The following is a 22,199-nucleotide window of genomic DNA, read 5'->3' as shown; positions in this document are numbered from 1 at the left end:
GAGAGGTGTCAAAGATGTCTGTGGCAACATTTCACTCCAGGGACAAATCCCCACTTAACAAAGATGTTGCAGTGGCGCTAACAGAGGTTGAGAGACTGCTCTGTGCGCATTTTCAACGCATCGAAACCTGTGGGAAGTGTGGCAGGAAGGTGCCTGTAATCCTCACTCCAGTGATGGTGGAATCTTTAGAGCTGCTTATCAAAGAGCGTTGCTCATGTGGAGTGAGCGAAGGTAATATCTACTTATTTGCCAGGCCAGGATATGATACACATTTTCGAGGGAATGACTGCATCCGCGTCTATGCCAAACAATGTGGTGCCAAGTTACCTGAAGCATTGTCATCAACTAAACTACGAAAACAGGTTGCCACCCTCTCCAGAGTGTTAAATCTCAATGATACAGAACAGGACCAGTTTGCTGACTTCTTGGGTCACGACATTCGGATTCATCGAAAGTTCTACCGTCTTCCAGAGGGAACGCTTCAGTTGGCAAAAATAAGTAAAATACTGATGGCGTGTGAACAGGGCAGATTGGCAGAGTTCAAGGGGAAAACTCTGGATCAAATAACCATCAGTCCCAGTGGTAAGTTTACCCCCAGTGTTTAGTTTAATGGCAAAATGTTTACACTTTGATTTGTTTTGCGCAGATTTAGCTTGCCTCAATTTACCATTCTTCCTTTGGCTGTCTTTTACAAACTGTTATGTCTGAAGAAATGGATGCTGCAGCCACTGATTGCGCATCAGAGAGTGACTCTGAGAGAGAGGAGTCGTCTGAAAAATCCTATGAAGGAAATCTGACAGGTATGCCTATACCTTATATATACACATGGACCTATTCTTAATTACAATGTACTGTTGGAAAATGACATGTTTTCCACTGATATTTTCCAGGAGAGATGTCAGCAATTCGGGCCAAACAGCCAATGACCAAGGGAAAGCTGGGACAAAAGAGAGGCTCACACGGTAAGCATGTTTCCTGCTGCCTTCAGTCAGTGCGTTTTCACTCTGTAGTGTCAACTTATGGCTGTACTGTGCTGGTCCAGATCAATTCTGTCTTCATCAGTTAGTGTATTTCCAACCATGCCAGCACAGAACGGTTGAGTTTGGATTGTACACAAGTCAAGACATTAGATCTGGAATTAGTGTGTCAGGATAGATGATAACACAGAAGGATTACCACACTTTAGATTGATTTTCTTGGAGGTAGGGAACTTGATTGAATACTTATTGCTTTTATTAGAAGGTTTACATTGCAAACAGATTGTTGGGCTTAGATTCCATACAGATTGAGTCTGCCTTGATGTCAGCATTGCACATTCTTCTCTCACACGCTTATCTATGTAGTTATTTAGTTAGGATTGTTAGCTTAACTTCATCACACTCTGAATATGTATCTGCAACCTTGTAGTTAATAGAAAGAGAGGTTCAAGTTCATTGTAGTCAACCTTTTAATAAAAAATTTAAAAAATGTGTGGCATAATGTAGTCATGTATAATGCAATCTCTTTCCAAAGGTGCCAAAGGAACAAAAAGGTATTGGTCGACAATAGAGGTGGATGCAGTTGAAGATTCCTTGATGAGTTTTATCAGAATGGGAAAAACGCCTGGAAAACAAGACTGTGAGAAATGCATTGCTGCTTCTCCCCAAGCACTAGTAAACAGGGACTGGAGAGCGGTGAAGTTCTATGTACACAACAGAATAATTGCAGATCAGAGAAAATAAGTGTAGACTAGGGTTCTGCTCTATCCAGATTTTCATTTCTTATATAGTAGCTAGCAACTGAATGTCACTTTTGTTTTCTTTGTGATCTTGGGTTTCTTAGCCTGTATTACACATTGGAGAAATTAAGGTTCTTAAATGGTTATTCCTTAGTTCTTAAGGTTCCTGAGAGAACTCGGTTCTGCTTTATTTGAAGTTCTTATGAATGTTTCATATATACAGTTGAAGTCGGAAGTTTACATACACCTTAGCCAAATACATTTAAACTCAGTTTTTCACAATTCTTGACATTTAATCCTAGTAAAAATTCCCTGTCTTAGGTCAGTTAGGATCACCACTTTATTTTAAGAATGTGAAATGTCAGAATAATAGTTGAGAGAATGATTTATTTCAGCTTTCATTTATTTCATCACATTCCCAGTGGGTCAGAAGTTTAGATCCTACCAAATACTAATTGAGTGTATTGCCTTTAAATTGTTTAACGTTTCGGGTAGCCTTCCACAAGCTTCCCACAATAATTTGGGTGAATTTTGGCCCATTCCTCCTGACAGAGCTGGTGTAACTGAGTCAGGTTTGTAGGCCTCCTTGCTCGCACACGCTTTTTCAGTTCTGCCCACAAATATTCTATAGGATTGAGGTCAGGGCTTTGTGATGGCCACTCCAATACCTTGACATTGTTGTCCTTAAGCCATTTTGCCACAATTTTGGAAGTATGCTTGGGGTCATTGTCCATTTCGAAGACCCATTTGCGACCAAGCTTTAACTTCCTGACTGATGTCTTGAGATGTTGTTGGTGTTCTTCGGCTTGCAAGCGTCCCCCTTTTTCCTCCAAACATAACGATGGTCATTATGGCCAAACAGTTATATTTTTGTTTCATCAGACCAGAGGACATTTCTCCAAAAAGTACGATCTTTGTCCCCATGTGCAGTTGCAAACCGTAGTCTGACTTTTTTATGGTGGTTTTGGAGCAGTGGCTTCTTCCTTGCTGAGCGGCCTTTCAGGTTATGTCGATATAGGACTCGTTTGACTGTGGATATAGATACTTTTGTACCTGTTTCCTCCAGAATCTTCACAAGGTCCTTTGCTGTTGTTCTGGGATTGATTTGCACTTTCCGCACCAAAGTACGTTCATCTCTAGGAGACAGAACGCGTCTCCTTCCTGAGCGGTATGACGGCTGCGTGGTCCCATAGTGTTAATACTTGCATACTATTGTTTGTACAGATGAACGTGGTACCTTCAGGCGTTTGAATATTGCTCCCAAGGATGCAATTTTCTTTTCTTCTGAGGTCTTGGCTGATTTATTTTGATTTTCCCATGATGTCAAGCAAAGAGGCACTGAGTTTGAAGGTAGGCCTTGAAATACATCCACAGGTACACCTCCAATTGACTCAAATGATGTCAATTAGCCTATCAGAAGCTTCTAAAGCCATGACATCCTTTTCTGGAATTTTCCAAGCTGTTTAAAGGCACAGTCAACTTAGTGTATGTAAACTTCTGACCCACTGGAATTGTGATACAGTGAATTATAAGTGAAATAATCTGTCTGTAAACAATTGTTGGAAAAATTACTTGTGTCATGCACAAAGTAGATGTCCTAACCGACTTGCCAAAACTATAGTTTGTTAACAAGACATTTGTGGAGTGGTTGAAAAACGAGTTCACCTTTGGAGTGACTAAGGTTCTCCTGAATACTTCAAGGGTTTTTCAAGGTTGGAAGCCTGCTGATGACTTTGAATGTTACACAAAAATAAAAAAACATTTTCCTAAACTATTAATCTGTTACTTGGATATATTGAATCCATTACTGAAATGGTTGTTCCAGTTTAAATACTTTACAGAAAAACTACACTAGAGCCGTTGCGTTGCCATCCGTGTCGCATCATTGTGGCATTCAACCTGCTACACTAGAAACAAACCAAAATAGATTTAAATGTAAACGTTTTTCTCAATTGCTTACAAACAAATACTGGTACTTGAGACACAATGACCACAACATGTAACTCATGCACCAACCCCCTGAACCAATTCTACTAAACTACAAGCACAATTCCTGCTTTACACTCAAATTGCAGTTCTACAACACACTTTTTTCAAAACACTACACACAAATCTTTGCATTTGGCACAATTTTCATGCAGAAAATCTCTTGTTTTCACAATGAACACACTGCCATTCAAATATGCACACTGACTCATCACATGGGCAAACACCCGTCACACAGTTTTACAATTAGCAATCAGAGCTTTAGCATAAAAGGGCAACAGGTGAGCTCTTCTGTTTTGGAGCAATGGATGCCAACATTGGAAACAGCGGCAGAGCCAGAAGAGGAGTGAGATTAACGTTTTACGTTTTACGTTTTAGTCATTTAGCAGACGCTCTTATCCAGAGCGACTTACAGATAGTGAATGCATACATGTTTTTTGTTGTTGTTTTTTTTCATACTGGCCCCCTGTGGGAAACGAACCCACATCCCTGCCGGCCAAACCCTCCCCTACCTTGGACGACGCTGGACCAATTGTGCGCCGCCCCATGGGTCTCCCGGTCGCGGCCGGCTGCGACAGAGCCTGGACTCGAACCAGGATCTCTAGTGGCACAGCTAGCACTGCGATGCAGTGCCTTAGACCACTGCGCCACTCGGGAGGTCCAACCCCCTTGATGAGGAGGTTAGGTTAAGATTGTTACATTACCCCCTTCCTTCAGGAGAGGAGGAGGACGGGGAGGACGAGGATGAGGAAGGCCAAGGACCGTAATCTCTGATGAGATCCGAGCCACTTTGGTTGATCATGTGGTCAACCATGGTCTAACAATGAGGGAGGCTGGGCAAAGAGTACAGCCAACTTTGAGCAGGTACACTGCAGCATCCATCATCCGGACATTCCGAAATGAGAATAGGTAAGAAATCTACTCTCACTAGAAAATTGCAGTACTGCATATCAATACAGTACTCAATGAGTACAGTAGTACAGTATTGCCTGTGGACTTTTCTGTAGGACTGTAAAAATAAAGTATGTTTAAAGTATTTGGGAAATGTATTTCTACTTTGTATTTACAGCATTTTACTATTTGTTTGGCAGAACTGAAAGATTACCAACACAAGGTGGTCGGGAATGTGTTCTGTCTCCTGAACAGGAAACTGAAATCATGAACATGGTCCTAGAAAATAACGCCATAACATTGCGGCAAATACAAAGAAAAATAATAGAAAACAATGAGATATTTCAAAATATTGATAGGGTAAGCTTATCAACACTGGACCGTGTCTTGCGCAGAAATAATCTCAGGATGAAGCAGGTCTACAGGGTGCCATTTGAACGCAATTCAGAAAGAGTCAAAGAATTGCGATATAACTACGGTATGTGCAAGTGAGTCCTATACAATCCCACAATTGATGCATACTCTCAACAGGTAGCTTAGTGGTTAAGAGCGTTGTGCCAGTAAACGAAAGGTCGCTGGTTCTAATCCCTGAGCCGACTAGGTGAAAAATCTGTCGATGTGCCCTTGAGCAAGGCACTTAACCCTAATTGCTCCTGTAAGTCACTCTGGATAAGAGCGTCTGCTAAATGACTAAAATGTAAATGTAAAACACTGTATAAATTATACATATTTCAGTATTGTAATCATAATGATTGTGCTTCACAATAGTGACCACTCCATGTCTATTTCTGATATTGTCATGTGTGTTTCAGAGAGTCCTTGAGCTAGAGGTGGCTGCAGTGGAGCACCAGTTCATCTTCATTGATGAGAAGAAAAGAAGAAAGAGGGGAAGGAATATCATCGGCCAGCGTGCCATTGTTCAAGTCCCTGGCCAGCGCGGAGGGAACATCACAATGTGTGCAGCGATTACCCACCACGGCGTCATCCATCACCATGCTACCCTTGGCCCCTACAACACCGCCCATCTTATCACATTCCTACACAACACACTCATTCCACCAGATCAGGTAGATGGCCCAGAGCAGCTCAGGTACGTTGTCATTTGGGACAACGTAAGTTTCCCACAGGGCTGCTCTGGTTCGTAACTGGTTCACTGCCCACCCACGCTTTTTAGTTGTTTATCTCCCTCCATATTTTTTTTCTGCCTGGAGATGGAAAGTGTATGACCGAAATCTACAAACGCGTATACCTCTTCTCCAAGCTATGGAAGACGCATGTGGAGATATAGCAGCTGATGCTTTTCATGGCTGGAATCACCATGCTAGGCGATATTTCCCCCGCTGCTTGGCCAGGGAAAACATTGCTTGTGATGTGGATGAGGTGCTGTGGCCAGACCGCAACAGAAGAGAGGATGCAGCATATTTATTTTGTAATTTTGTAATTTATTTTTTACTGTAACTGTATACATTAAATTCTTCTGTTTTGTATGTAGACCACTGTATGTGTAACTTTGTGTTGGTTGGGAATGGGATGTACACTGTGTACATTGTTTTTGTGGGAAAAATGAAATATATTTGTTACCGTGTATTTGTGTGTTCTGAGTATAAAACAATATTCTCAAATATTTTACAACACACTTATGTATGTACTGCCTGTAGTAATGGCAACACTGAACCAAAAAAAGGCCTAAGTCATTATGATGAATGGAGAAGAATTGTTTTCCATTCATCATAGTGTTTTACATTGAGCACATCAGTGTTCAACTGGTTCTTATAAATGTCTATTCATATGATGGTTTGTGTGTGTCATTTGAAAACAAAATACAATTTTGATAAGAAATAACATGGTTTTGAATGTAAAGTTTCATTTTGCTGGAGAATTGAGGGGTTTTGCCCATTGTGTGTGTGTTTTTTGATTTGTGTGTAGAGTTCTGAGAATATGAGGCATGCTTTCAGAAAATGTGTGTAAACAATCGAGAAAAACTGTAATTATTGTACGCTTCCTTTAGGCGCAACGCAGGCAGTTGGATGCTTTCATAGATTTCATAGGCGGCATTCCCTTCATGGCTGATGGCAATGCATTACAATGCAATGTACGGTCTCAATTAGGTGGTACAATTTCAAGTGTACTTTTTTCAAGGAGTAAGTCACTTTAAGTGATTTCCTGATTATAGATTTTTTTTCAAACTCATGAGTGTAATTTCTGTGCTCCTATGATGTCTGGAAAGCATTGTCCTCGAAAGGTAGGTATTTACGAGGGGTCCTTAATTGGTTACAAATACAAGACTGTGTGTGTGTGTGTGAGAGACTGTTTGTGTGTGTGTGTGTGTGTCTGTGTGTGTGTGTGTGTGTGTGTGTGTGTGTGTGTGCAAGCAGCACTTACAGCTCCACGTCTTCAAAGGCGTCCTCCAGATGGGCCATGTGTCCCCTGGGGGAAGACAGAGAGAATGGACAGATCAGAGGGAGGAGAAGAGAACAGAGAGATCATAGAGGACAGGTACAGGGTGGTCAGGGGACGTAATGTTACCATCAGGGTGGTCAGGGGACGTAATGTTACCATCAGGGTGGTCAGGGGACGTAATGTTACCATCAGGGTGGTCAGGGGACGTAATGTTACCATCAGGGTGGTCAGGGCCACGTAATGTTACCATCAGGGTGGTCAGGGGACGTAATGTTACCATCAGGGTGGTCAGCGGACATAATGTTACCATCAGGGTGGTCAGGGGACGTAATGTTACCATCAGGGTGGTCAGGGGACGTAATGTTACCATCAGGGTGGTCAGGGGACGTAATGTTACCATCAGGGTGGTCAGGGACGTAATGTTACCATCAGGGTGGTCAGGGGACGTAATGTTACCATCAGGGTGGTCAGGGGACGTAATGTTACCATCAGGGTGGTCAGGGGACGTAATGTTACCATCAGGGTGGTCAGGGGATGTAATGTTACCATCAGGGTGGTCAGGGGATGTAATGTTACCATCAGGGTGGTCAGGGGACGTAATGTTACCATCAGGGTGGTCAGGGACGTAATGTTACCATCAGGGTGGTCAGGGGACGTAATGTTACCATCAGGGTGGTCAGGGACGTAATGTTACCATCAGGGTGGTCAGGGGACGTAATGTTACCATCAGGGTGGTCAGGGGACGTAATGTTACCATCAGGGTGGTCAGGGGACGTAATGTTACCATCAGGGTGGTCAGGGGACGTAATGTTACCATCAGGGTGGTCAGGGGACGTAATGTTACCATCAGGGTGGTCAGGGGATGTAATGTTACCATCAGGGTTAACTGCACTGAACAAAAATAGAAACGCAACATGGAACAATTTCATTGATTTTACTGAGCTACAGTTCATATGAGGAAATCAGTCCATTGGAATAAATTCATTAGGCCCTAATCTATGGATTTCTCCTGACTGGGAATACAGATTTGCATCTGTTGGTCACAGATACTTTGAAAAAAATGGGCCTCACAATGGACCTCAGGATCTCGTCATGGTATTTTTGTGCATTCAATACGCCATCGATAAAATGCAATTGTGTTCGTTGTCTGTAGCTTATGCTTGCCCAGACCATAACCCCACCGCCACCATGGTGACTCTCTGTTCACAACGTTGACATCAGCGAACCGCTCGCCCACACGATGCCATACACGTGGTCTGCGGTTGTGAGGCCGGTTGGACGTACTGCCAAATTCTCTAAAACGAAGTTGGAGGTGGCTTATGGTAGAGAAATGCTCTGGTGGACATTCCTGCAGTCAGCATGCCAATTGCACGCTCCCTCAAAACTTGAGACATCTGTGGCATTGTGTTGTGTGACAAAACTGCACATTTTAGAGTAGCCTTTTATTGTCCCCAGCACAAGGTGCACCTGTGTAATGATCATGCTGTTTAATCAGCTTCTTGATATGCCACACCTGTCATGTGGATGGATTACCTTGGCAAAGGAGAAATGTTCACTAACAGGGGTCAGAGAGAATAAGAGTCTGGACTGTATGATTCAGGGGAAAGGGCAGGGGTCATGGGTCGAGGAGAATAAGAGTCTGGACTGTATGATTCAGGGGAAAGGGCAGGGGTCGTGGGTCGAGGAGAATAAGAGTCTGGACTGTATGATTCAGGGGAAAGGGCAGGGGTCATGGGTCGAGGAGAATAAGAGTCTGGACTGTATGATTCAGGGGAAAGGGCAGGGGTCATGGGTCGAGGAGAATAAGAGTCTGGACTGTATGATTCAGGGGAAAGGGCAGGGGTCAATGATTCATCTGAAAATTTACCACAAAAGCAGTAGCCAGTGGCAGAAAGAAACACACATTGATCAGCTAATTGATCAGCTAATTGATCAGCTAATTTGTTTGTTTTGTAAATCAATAGTAATACAGGCAGAGCGTTGGAATAAGCAACAGAAAACTACTGGTTCTCAAGCAAGACGTATACATACAATTCTCAGTAAATATTGAACTAAACTCTAGTACATGGCAAACAATTCTATTTCAAACAAAACACTGCAGGGGATCACTTGTTTCTGTTCAAATTATTTACAATGTAGCTGTCGGTCGCCATGGTGAAATAGTGCTAGAGGCTACAACTCATTTAAGAGCCCTGTCTGAGCTTGTTAAATCCAGGGTATTAACACCACATCCTGTTTGTGTCTGTCTCAAAGGCTTATAGCATGTACAGCAGTTACATTCACAAGTCATTCACAGTCTCTATGTCTGTCCATCCACAAGTCATTCACAGTCTCTATGTCTGTCCATCCACAAGTCATTCACAGTCTCTATGTCTGTCCATCCACAAGTCATTCACAGTCTCTATGTCTGTCCATCCACAAGTCATTCACAGTCTCTATGTCTGTCCATCCACAAGTCATTCAGTCTCTATGTCTGTCCATCCACAAGTCATTCACAGTCTCTATGTCTGTCCATCCACAAGTCATTCAGTCTCTATGTCTGTCCATCCACAAGTCATTCACAGTCTCTATGTCTGTCCATCCACAAGTCATTCACAGTCTCTATGTCTGTCCATCCACAAGTCATTCACAGTCTCTATGTCTGTCCATCCACAAGTCATTCACAGTCTCTATGTCTGTCCATCCACAAGTCATTCAGTCTCTATGTCTGTCCATCCACAAGTCATTCACAGTCTCTATGTCTGTCCATCCACAAGTCATTCACAGTCTCTATGTCTGTCCATCCACAAGTCATTCAGTCTCTATGTCTGTCCATCCACAAGTCATTCAGTCTCTATGTCTGTCCATCCACAAGTCATTCACAGTCTCTATGTCTGTCCATCCACAAGTCATTCACAGTCTCTATGTCTGTCCATCCACAAGTCATTCACAGTCTCTATGTCTGTCCATCCACAAGTCATTCACAGTCTCTATGTCTGTCCATCCACAAGTCATTCACAGTCTCTATGTCTGTCCATCCACAAGTCATTCAGTCTCTATGTCTGTCCATCCACAAGTCATTCACAGTCTCTATGTCTGTCCATCCACAAGTCATTCACAGTCTCTATGTCTGTCCATCCACAAGTCATTCAGTCTCTATGTCTGTCCATCCACAAGTCATTCAGTCTCTCTGTCTGTCCATCCATCTGTCCTTCTGATTATCCCACCTGTCTCTGTCTACCTCCATTAGGAGCACACATCCATCAACTCCTCTGATTGGCTGGGTCAACAGCTATGTCGCAGCACACATGGGAGGGGAGGGCAGGAGGATGGGTATGAACGGAGCATGGCAGGAGGGCAGGAGGATGGGTATGAACGGAGCATGGCAGGAGGGCAGGAGGATGGGTATGAACGGAGCATGGCAGGAGGATGGGTATGAACGGAGCATGGCAGGGTGGCACACATCACCGCACTGCACACAGCCAGACCAGACCCAGACCAGACCAGACTAGACCCAGACCCAGACCAGACTCAGACCCAGACCAGACCCAGACCAGACCCAGACCCAGACCAGACTCAGACCAGACCCAGACCAGACCACAGCAGCTGCCTCTTCCCATTGGCTGGGCTGCCACAACAACAGTTAGTGGAGGGGTGGAGTGGGTCATGGGCATGGCATGGTATACCACAGGGTGGGGAGGGAGGGTTGGATGGATATTGGGAGGGGAGGGAGGGACGGATGGAGTGGAGGGAGGGGAGGGACATTGGGAGGGGAGGGGAGACAATACTTTTTGACTTCTAGATACTACCTGATCAACAAACCAGACTACAGGGAGGGAGTGGGTGGGTGGGGAGGTAGAGGTAGGTAGGTAGTTTATGCTTTGAGAACAGAACAGGGGTGGCACCTCCACACAGTGAGGTGAATGGAACAGGTTAGTCTCACAACAAGGAGAAGTGAGTAAAACAATCTACACAACAAAACTCCACGAAGGGGATTGATCAAGATGTGTATTGTGATTCTCATTGATTGTATTGTGATTGTGTGTGTGTGTGTGGGGGGGGACACACAGAGAGAGAGGAGGGGGGACAGAGAGAGAGAGAGAGAGAGGAGGGGAGGGGGGAGAGAGAGAGAGGAGGGAAGGGGGGGAGAGAGAGAGGGGGGGGGGAGAGAGAGAAAGTAAGCTTGTCCTGGGGCTCTGTTCACAAACACAAACAGACCCCACACAGCCCCAGGACAACAACAACAACAACACCACTAGACCCAACCAAATCATGAGAAAACAAAAAGAGAATTACTTGACACATTGGAAAGAACAAACAAAAAAACAGAGCAAACTAGAATGCTATTTGGCCCTAAACAGAGAGTACCCAGTGGCAGAATACTTGACCACTGTGACTGACCCAAACTTAAGGAAAGCTTTGACTATGTACAGACTCAGTGAGCATAGCCTTGCTATTGAGAAAGGCCGCCGTAGGCAGACCTGGCTCTCAAGAGAAGACAGGCTATGTGCACACTGCCCACAAAATGAGGTGGAAACTGAGCTGCACTTCCTAACCTCCTGCCAAATGTATGACCATATTAGAGACACATATTTCCCTCAGATTACAGCGATCCACAAAGAATTCGAAAACAAACCCAATTTTGATAAACTCCCCTTATCTACTGGGTGAAAAACCACAGTGTGCCATCACAGCTGCAAGATTTGTGACCTGTTGCCACAAGAAAAGGGCAACCAGTGAAGAACAAACACCATTGTAAATACAACCCATATTTATGTTTATTTATTTTCCCATTTGTACTTTAACTATTTGCACATTGTTACAACACTGTATATATACATAATATGACATTTGAAATGTCTTTATTCTTTTGAAACTTCTGAGTGTAATGTTTACTGTTAATATTTATTGTTTATTTCACTTTTGTTTACTATCTACTTCACTTGCTTTGGCAATGTTAACACACGTTTCCCATGCCAATAAAGCCCTTAAATTGAATTGAATTGAATTGAAAGGGGGGGAGAGAGAGAGGGGAAATCTTTGACTATGTGAGCATAGCCTTGCTATTGAGAAAGTCCGCTGTAGGCAGACCTGGCTCTCAAGAGAAGACAGGCTATGTGCACACTGCCCACAGAATGAGGTGGAAACTGAGCTGCATTTCCTAACTTCCTGCCAAATGTATGACCATATTAGAGACACACACTTCCCTCAGATTACACAGACCCACAAATAATTTGAAAACAAATCCAGTTCTAAAGCTAACAAAGTTGGAAGCACAGAATCGTCTAGAATGTCTTGTATGCTGTAGCGTTAAGATTTCCCTTCACCGGAATTAAGGGGTCGAGCACGAACCATGAAAAACAGCTCCAGACCATTATTCCTCCTCCACCAAACTTTACAGTTGGCACTATGCATTGCGGCAGGTAGCGTTCCCTTGGCATCTGCTTTGAAAGGCTGGTCATGGCTCACATCAACAGCATTATCCCAGAAACCCTAGACCCACTCCAATTTGCATACCGCCCCAACAGATCCACAGATGATGCAATCTCTATTGCACTCCACACTGCCCTTTCCCACCTGGACAAGAGGAACACCTACGTGAGAATGCTATTCATTGACTACAGCTCAGCATTCAACACCATAGTGCCCTCAAAGCTCATCACTAAGCTAAGGATCCTGGGACTAAACACCTCCCTCTGCAACTGGATCCTGGACTTCCTGACGGGCCGCCCCCAGGTGGTAAGGGTAGGTAACAACACATCTGCCACACTGATCCTCAACACGGGGGCCCCTCAGGGGTGCGTGCTCAGTCCCCCTCCTGTACTCCCTGTTCACCCATGACTGCATGGCCAGGCACGACTCCAACACCATCATTAAGTTTGCCGACGACACAACAGTGGTAGGCCTGATCACCGACAACGATGAGACAGCCTATAGGGAGGAGGTCAGAGACCTGGCCGTGTGGTGCCAGGATAACAACCTCTCCCTCAACGTGACCAAGACAAAGGAGATGATTGTGGACTACAGGAAAAAAAAGAGGACTGAGCACGCCCCATTCTCATCGACAGGGCTGTAGTGGAACAGGTTGAGAGCTTCAAGTTCCTTGGTGTCCACATCACCAACGAACTATCATGGTCCAAACACACCAAGACAGTCGTGAAGAGGGCACGACAAAGCCTATTCCCCCTCAGGAGACTGAAAAGATTTGGCATGGGTCCTCAGATCCTCAAAAAATTCTACAGCTGCACCATCGAGAGCATCCTGACTGGTTGCATCACCGCCTGGTATGGCAACTGCCATCCAGCACCTCTATACCAGGCGGTGTCAGAGGAAGGCCCTCAATATTGCCAAAGACTCCAGCCACCCTAGTCATAGACTGTTCTCTCTGCTACCGCACGGCAAGCGATACCGGAGTGCCAAGTCTAGGTCCAAAAGACTTCTCAACAGCTTCTACCCCCAAGCCATAAGACTCCTGAACAGCTAATCATGGCTACCCAGACTATTTGCACTGCCCCCCCACCCCATCCTTTTACGCTGCTGCTACTCTGTTAATTATTTATGCATAGTCACTTTAACTCTACCCACATGTACATATTACTTCAACTACCTCAACTAGCCGGTGCCCCCGCACATTGACTCTGCACCGGTACCCCCCTGTATATATAGCCTCCCTACTGTTATTTTATTTTACTTCTGCTCTTTTTTCTCAACACTTTTTTTGTTGTTGTTTTATTTTAACTTTTGTTAAAAATAAATGCACTGTTGGTTAAGGGCTGTAAGTAAGCATTTCACTGTAATGTCTGCACCTGTTGTATTCGGCGCATGTGGCCAATACAATTTGATTTGATTTGAAACCCAGATTCGTCTGTCGGATTGCCAGATGGTGAAGCGTGATTCATCACTCCAGAGAACGCATTTGCACTGCTCCAGCGTCCAATGGCGGTGAGCTTTACACCACTCCAGCTGACGCTTGGCATTGCGCATGGTGATCTTAGGCTTGTGTGCAGCTGCTCGGCCATGGAAACCCATTTCATGAATCTCCTGACAAACAGTTCTTGTGCTGACGTTGCTTCCAGAGGCAGTTTGGAACTCAGTAGTGAGTGTTGCAACCGACGACAGACGATTTTTACGCGCTACATGCTTCAGCACTCAGCGGTCCCGTTCTGTGAGCTTGTGTGGCCTACCACTTCGCGGCTGAGCCGTTGTTGCTCCTAGACGTTTCCACTTCACAATAACAGCCCTTACAGTTGACCGGGGCAGATCTAGCAGGGCCGAAATTTGACGAACTGACTTGTTGGAAAGGTGGCATCCTATGACGGTGCCACGTTGAAAGTCACTGAGCTCTTCAGTAAGGCCATTCTACTGCCAATGTTTGGCTATGGAGATTACATGGCTGGGTGCTCGATGTTATACCCCTGTCAGCAACAGGTGTGGCTGAAATAGCTGCATCCAATAATTTGAAGGGGTGTCCACACACCTTTGTATATACAGTGTCTTCTGAAAATATTCAGACCCCTTGACTTTTTCCACATTTTGTTACATTGCAGTGTTATTCTAAAATTGATTACATTGTTTTTTCCCCCTCATCAATCTACACACAATACCCCATAATGACAAATCAAAAATATATATATTTTTTTATTTTTTTTAACAAAACACGGAAATATCACATTTACATAAGTATTCAGACCCTTTGCTCAGTACTTTTTTAAAGCACCTTTGGCAGCGATTACAGCCTTGAGTCTTCTAGGGTATGGCGCTACAAGCTTGGCACACCTGTATTTGGGGAGTTTCCCCCATTCTTCTCTGCAAATCCTCTCAAGCTCTATCAGGTTGGATGGGGAGCGTCGCTGCACAGCTATTTTCAGGTCTCTCCAGAGATGTTCGATCAGGTTCAAGTCCGGGCTCTGGCTGGGTCACTCAAGGAAATTCAGAGACAAGTCCCGAAGCCACTCCTGCGTTGTCTTGGCTGTGTGCTTAGGGTCGTTGTCCTGTTGGAAGGTGAACCTTCGCCCCAGTCTGAGGTCCTGAGTGCTCTGGAGCAGGTTTTCATCAAGGATCTCTCTGTACTTTGCTCCGTTCATCTTTCCCTCGATCTTGACTAGTCTCCCATTCCCTGCCACTGAAAAACATCCCCACAGCATATGCTGCCACCACCATGCTTCACCATAGGGATGGTGCCAGGTTTCCTCCAGACGTGACGCTTGGCATTCAGGCCAAATAGTTCAATCTTGGTTTAAATCAGTCCAGAAGATCTTCTTTCTCATGGTCTGAGAGTCTTTAGGTGCCTTTTGGCAAACTACAAGCGGGCTGTCATGTGCCTTTTACTGAGGAGTGGCTTCCATCTGGCCACTCTACCATAAAGGCCTGATTGGTGGAGTGCTGCAGAGATAGTTGTCCTTCTGGAAGGTTCTCCCATATCCACAGAGGAACTCTAGAGCTCTGTCAGAGTGACCATCGGGTTCTTGGTCACCTCCTTGACCAAGGCCCTTCTGCCCCGATTGCTCAGTTTGGCCGGGCGGCCAGCTCTAGGAAGAGTCTTGGTGGTTCCAAACTTCTTCCATTTAAGAATGATGGAGGCCACTGTGTTTTTGGGGACCTTCAATGCTGCAGACATTTTTTGGTACCCTTCCCCAGATCTGTGCCTCGACACACTGTCTGGGATCTCTACGGACAATTCCTTCGACCTCATGGCTTGGTTTTTGCTCTGACAACTGTGGGACCTTATTTAGACAGGTGTGTGCCTTTCCAAATCATGTCCAATCAATTGAATTTACCACAGGTGGACTTCAATCAAGTTGTAGAAACATCAATGATGATCAATGGAAACAGGATGCACCTGAGCTCAATTTCGGGTCTCATAGCAAAGGGTCTGAATACTTATGTAAACTTTTTTTTATTTGTAATAAATATGCAACATTTAAAAAAAAAACTGTTTTCGCTCTGTCATTATAGGGTATTGTGTGTAGATTGGTGAAAAGTTAAGGGGTTTGAATACTTTCCGAAGGCACTGTATAGTGTAATTTATATCTGGTTTTAGTCGTTTAAGTTAACACTGGAAGTTTTTTTTATTTTTTACATTGTTTGGAATAAGGTGACCCCAAAAAAACCGCTTTGGCTTGAGCATATTATTTCCAGAGTTGTTGTATACTATTGACAGAGAGTATTCTGTGTAACCCTGGTGTAATCAATAGAGGACCATCTCGCTGGTGCATAAACCCAGTCAGTGAGTCTAGATAAGGAAACATGTAATGGGTCTGCACGAAAAAAAAAAAACGATGTCAAATAAAAGCTTGCTTAATTTTACGCTAAATTGAAAAATGAAGTAAGCTCTACGCGACATCTTTTGGGAATGCGGCGGGACGCATTACACTTTCGCTTAACCACGGTCTAACCAAGGTATTCAGTTGTCCCAGACTCCCACTGGACCATAAAAGACAGGAGACAGCCCAGCCAACCAGCAAAAAACAGAAGGCTGGAATGGAATAGTGCCGTTCCCATGACGATGGTTACCATGGGTTCTTACCTGGCAGTGATGCCTCCCTCTGCGAATGGGCTCCAGGGGGAGGGGAAGTCACTCTCTTTAGTCACGTCCTGAATAGACCACAGCAATAACAAACCAGACATTTCAGTTAGTTACTACCACAAGGCCTGCGTCTCAAATGGCACCCTATTCCCTATATAGTGCACTACTCCAGGGCTCTGGTCAAAAGTAGTACACTATAGAGGGAACAGGGTGCCATTGGGGAAATTTACAATCACTTCCTGACCAACATAAATTATTTCACACTAGATTATAAATTAATTCAAATAAGAGACAAATTGTTGATGTAATATTAAATATATTCACCATTTCAGTGCGAGCCTCTGTTTCCTTCCTCATTGGAGGTTCAAACTGAACTTTATCAACTGTGGAGTAGAGAAGTCAGGTTGAAGTGGCATTGAGACATTACACAGTCAAGTCAGTAGGGGGAGCCAGAACACAACACTCCAACCATCACAACAAACCATATCCTCATGCATCATCAGCACAGCGTAAGGTGAAGTTACCCCTAGACACTGATCGTTAAGGCTGGGATGGGTGAGGGGAAGCTGATCCTAGATCTGAGCCATCAACACATTTTACATGTACATTTTAGTCATTTAGCAGACGCTCTTATCCAGAGCGACTTACAGTTAGTGAATACATTTTATTTTTTTATACTGGCCCCCCGTGGGAATCGAACCCACAACCCTGGCGTTGCAAACGCCATGCTCTATCAACTGAGCTACATCCCTGCCGGCCATTCCCTCCCCTACCCTGGACGACGCTGGGCCAATTGTGCGCCGCCCATGAGTCTCCCGGTCGCGGCCGGCTGCGACAGAGCCTGGATTCGAACCAGGATCTCTAGTGGCACAGTTAGCACTGCGATGCAGTGCCTTAGACCACTGCGCCACTCAAGGCAGGCAGGCAGGCCAGCCACTCTAGGAACTAGGAGGGGGGGGTTCTACTAAGCTATATGGAATTGTTTTAAGAAGGCCATACCAAGGATCATTCTGCTATTGGATTTTTGAATTTTAAGACCCCTTGAAGTATAAAAAAAAAAGAAATAATTTGATGAAAAATTGTATTCGGCCTTACTGCTATTAGCCCATACAAACACATTGAATAACACATTCACTACATGGAACAACAGATAGTCCTTACTGCTATTAGCCCATACAAACACATTGAATAACACATTCACTACATGGAACAACAGATAGTCCTTACTGCTATTAGCCCATACAAACACATTGAATAACACATTCACTACATGGAACAACAGATAGTCCTTACTGCTATTAGCCCATACAAACACATTGAATAACACATTCACTACATGGAACAACAGATAGTCCTTACTGCTATTAGCCCATACAAACACATTGAATAACACATTCACTACATGGAACAACAGATAGTCCTTACTGCTATTAGCCCATACAAACACATTGAATAACACATTCACTACATGGAACAACAGATAGTCCTTACTGCTATTAGCCCATACAAACACATTGAATAACAGATTCACTACATGGAACAACAGATAGTCCTTACTGCTATTAGCCCATACAAACACATTGAATAACAGATTCACTACATGGAACAACAGATAGTCCTTACTGCTATTAGCCCATACAAACACATTGAATAACAGATTCACTACATGGAACAACAGATAGTCCTTACTGCTATTAGCCCATACAAACACATTGAATAACACATTCACTACATGGAACAACAGATAGTCCTTACTGCTATTAGCCCATACAAACACATTGAATAACACATTCACTACATGGAACAACAGATAGTCCCCCCCCCCAAAAAAAAAATCATAAGGAAGTTTGTTCTGAAGTGTTGGTCCTATATCAGTTATATAAGAAAGATCAGGATACATTTATTTTATTTTATTTAACCCCTTATTTTTGCCACTAAACGGTCTCCATATACCCTCGTCTGAAGGTCCCCTGGTACCAGTTGAAATAATGAATGGAAGTATATTATACAGCAAAACAGACGTGAGAGTCTCACCTTTCCACAGAGGGGTCATATTAGTGCTTCCTTCCTTCCATGACAAAGCTTTCCCCTACCCAGTCATGTAAGGTCGGTGATGACAGTATTTCAAGGAAGGATGCATTTTTACAGTATTTGAACAGGGCCTTTAGTTTTATGATGACATCATGAACACGATCAAGCTGTAGATGTTGATTCATCATCTGTCTGGCACCGGCGAAGCATCATATGATATGGTGGTAGTAAGGTTAGTAGTAAATGTTACACAAACACAGTCATGTCAGAGCAGGTGGTCTAGTATAAAAAAAAACTGTCCTTGTCACTAGGCCTGAGACATGGCGTGAGACAACCCCGCCCCCCCCACCCCCAGGTTAACCCCGCGCCCCCAGGCTAAATGCGGAGAGAGAGAGAGAGAGAGAGAGAGAGAGAGAGAGAGAGAGAGAGAGAGAGAGAGAGAGAGAGAGAGAGAGATCGAGAGAGATCGAGAGAGATCGAGAGAGATCGAGAGAGAGAGAGAGAGAGAGAGAGGACTTGTGAACGAGATTACGTCTGCATCCCAAATGGCACTACTCACTATACAGGGAACAGGGTGCCATTTGGGACGCAGCCAGGGAACAGGGTGCCATTTGGGTTGTTCACGGCAACAAACCAGACATTACAGGAGTCAACATGTCTCAGAGCAACCTGGCAACACGCTCCTTGCTGTGACACCCTCAAGGACGACAGAAACCTGCCATAAAGCAAATCATCTCCTCCTTTGTCGCGTTGCTGATACATAAAGACACATACAGACAGGAGCGTATTGAGCTACTGTGTAGAGTAACCCAGTCAGGTAGGCTACATACTTGTACAATGACTCCTATGAAGACACCTGACAGAGAGAGAAAAAAAAAAAAAAAAAAAAACTCTGCTGTTCTGTCTACATGTTGATTCAAGGCTGCGCCCCAAATGGCACCCTGTTCCCTGTATGGTAGGGGTGTGACGGTTTGGTACGTATTGTGGTTTTGGGTGACGGTTCGGTTACGGTACATTTACATTTTAGTCATTTAGCAGACGCTCTTATCCAGAGCGACTTACAGGAGCAATTAGGGTTAAGTGCCTTGCTCAAGGGCACGTCGGCAGATTTTTCACCTAGTCGGCTCTGGGATTAGAACCAGCGACTTTTCGGTTACTGGCACAACGCTCTTAACCACTAAGCTACCTCGGGAAAATGAAATGCCAACAGTTACTGTAGATCATTATTGTTTATTTGGCAAAAAAATAAATCGCAAAACTAAAAAGCACCCTATCTGTGGACCAAGTCCAGATTCTGTGACAGCATTCACAATGTTGCGACAGGAACTGCTATATTAGGCCTCTCAAGTGGAGGTCTCCGTAAAAGACCCGGGGCTTTCCCACCTGGACCCGATATGCATCAATTAACTTTTAAATATAGAGACCCGTTCCGAACGGACCTGAGGGCAACTAGACCAGTTCTGTACAGACCTGGCCGGATCCAGACCCGGTCCGATCCGAGTGAGGGAAGCAGCAGAAATGTCCATTTGTTAAGCTACTTTATTAACCAGAGCTGATAAAGCGTGAGGGAGAGAGAGAGAGAGAGAGAGAGGTGACGCTCTAGCAGGCGGGGGAGGGGCCTTGCGGTACTGTGACTGACACAGGGAGGGGAGGAGAGGAGAGGAGAGGAGAGGAGAGGAGAGGAGAGGAGAGGAGAGGAGAGGAGAGGAGAGGAGAGGAGACAGAGACAGAGACAGAGACAGAGACAGAGACAGAGACAGAGACAGCAACCAACCATAACAAGCCGACTCACGCTAGTAGGGTCGGGACTGAACTGCTCAAACAGGGACTGAACAGCTCAAACAGGGACTGAACTCCCTCCCTCCCTCCCTCCATCCATGCCGCTTTCCACACAGACCTAGCCCCGCCCCCTGTCACTCAAGGAGCGCATGTTGTTGTTCCTCGACCACGAGACACTTGCGTTCAGTCAGCATGGTCAATGCAGCACAAGCAACAACATTGATGACAACGATGCGGTTTTCACTTTTCGCTTCTTAATATAAATCCACCAGCATTCTATAATTACACTATTCATTTGTGTTTCTTACATCTGTAAACGGCTAATTTGTCTTTTCTTAGCAAGTTGGGCTGAAATCGTGTTAGCTAGGCTAGCTAGCTAATAAACGTACTGAGTCAGAGCAAACGTAACTAGCTACACAGCCTGATAATACCAGTGATGGTTTAGACCTAAATCAGCGTGTTGTTTGTGCATTCAATGTAGCCAAAGATTAAAGGGTCCCCTAGGAAACACTTATCAACACTTTGGTTCCTACCCTGTCACAATAACTCCTCACTGGCATTTCCATTTGTTGTCATGTCAAACACTGTATTCAAAGTGCCCACTGTTATATTCTAACTATAGAATTAGAATAATCATTCTATTTCCATGATTCCAACAGTTCACCCAAGTGTTTTGCTCTAAATCGCAAGTCAAATTACAATTGCAACATTTGGTTAAAAATAAAGCCTAGATTGTTTGCGGATATCGCGCAGCCCTATGTGGCAGTGTGGATATGATCTAAAATGAGTGCAGGAAATACAGAAATCGATGAAAATGCTGAAAATTGTTGAATTTAACAGTATAAAACAATGTGAAAGGAGAAAGACCCATTGAAATCACGTGTTGCCACCCTAGGGTCACACACTACTCATAAAGCAAATGTACAACTTTAATTATTCAAAAACATAAAATAACGTCATATCACTGTATTTTTCTAATTTTTAATATGATATTTTGGCCCTATCGCCCAGCCCTTGGGGAAAATAGATAGTTATATATTATTTTTGATGATATATCATATCGTTTTGACAATATCGCAATATAATCTTTGCGCTAGTTGGCTATACCTGCACCAAAACTCCAGTATTTTTCCTTTATAGCTTGTTTTCAATCTTCTTTTTAAAAAGGGAGCCAATTTGTTTTCAGCACTTTTATTTCCATGACTGATCAAAACTTGTTTTCTCGTGGCTCTCTCTAGTCCCTCTGCAGCAGACATATGGGGAGCAATATGTTTGGAACATCGAATCGCAATAAAATCACAGAATCGAATCGCAATACATATAGAATCATGAGAATCGCAATACATATCGTATCGGCCTCAAAGTACGGTGGTAATATTGTATTGTGAGGTCCCTGGCTATTCAATACATATCGTATCGTGAGGTCCCTGGATATTCAATACATATCGTATCGTGAAGTCTCTGGCTATTCAATACATATCGTATCGTGAGGTCCCTGGATATTCAATACATATCGTATCGTGAGGTCCCTGGCTATTCAATACATATCGTATCGTGAGGTCCCTGGATATTCAATACATATCGTATCGTGAGGTCCCTGGATATTCAATACATATCGTATCGTGAGGTCCCTGGATATTCAATACATATCGTATCGTGAAGTCTCTGGCTATTCAATACATATCGTATCGTGAGGTCCCTGGCTATTCAATACATATCGTATCGTGAGGTCCCTGGATATTCAATACATATCCTATCGTGAGGTCCCTGGATATTCAATACATATCGTATCGTGAGGTCCCTGGCTATTCAATACATATCGTATCGTGAGGTCCCTGGATATTCAATACATATCGTATCGTGAGGTCCCTGGATATTCAATACATATCG

General features: G+C 44.1%; 1 protein-coding gene and 1 long non-coding RNA gene across 3 annotated transcripts in view; one reads left to right on the top strand and one right to left on the bottom strand.

Annotated features, from left to right (window-relative positions):
* LOC121544581 (mitogen-activated protein kinase kinase kinase kinase 5) overlaps window positions 1-22,199 on the bottom strand; it is a 141,913-nt gene that overhangs the window by 46,022 nt on the left and 73,692 nt on the right. For both annotated transcript variants that reach the window (XM_041854541.2, XM_041854542.2), the window contains exons 16-18: window positions 16,824-16,882; window positions 16,500-16,567; window positions 6,977-7,021 (exon numbers count right to left, since the gene is read on the bottom strand). In XM_041854541.2, coding sequence (XP_041710475.1) covers window positions 6,977-7,021; window positions 16,500-16,567; window positions 16,824-16,882 — 172 coding nt within the window. The remainder of the gene's footprint in view (window positions 1-6,976; window positions 7,022-16,499; window positions 16,568-16,823; window positions 16,883-22,199) is intronic.
* LOC121544584 lies at window positions 622-1,948 on the top strand. The gene is made up of 3 exons (XR_005996133.2): window positions 622-800; window positions 891-962; window positions 1,513-1,948. It is a non-coding gene; the product is annotated as an uncharacterized LOC121544584 (long non-coding RNA).

The sequence above is a fragment of the Coregonus clupeaformis genome, chromosome 29 (assembly GCF_020615455.1).
Source record: "Coregonus clupeaformis isolate EN_2021a chromosome 29, ASM2061545v1, whole genome shotgun sequence".
NCBI classification, from domain to species: Eukaryota; Metazoa; Chordata; class Actinopteri; order Salmoniformes; family Salmonidae; genus Coregonus; species Coregonus clupeaformis.
The sequence above is the reverse complement of the archived record's forward strand: the minus strand, read 5'-3'. Positions and strand labels throughout refer to the sequence as shown.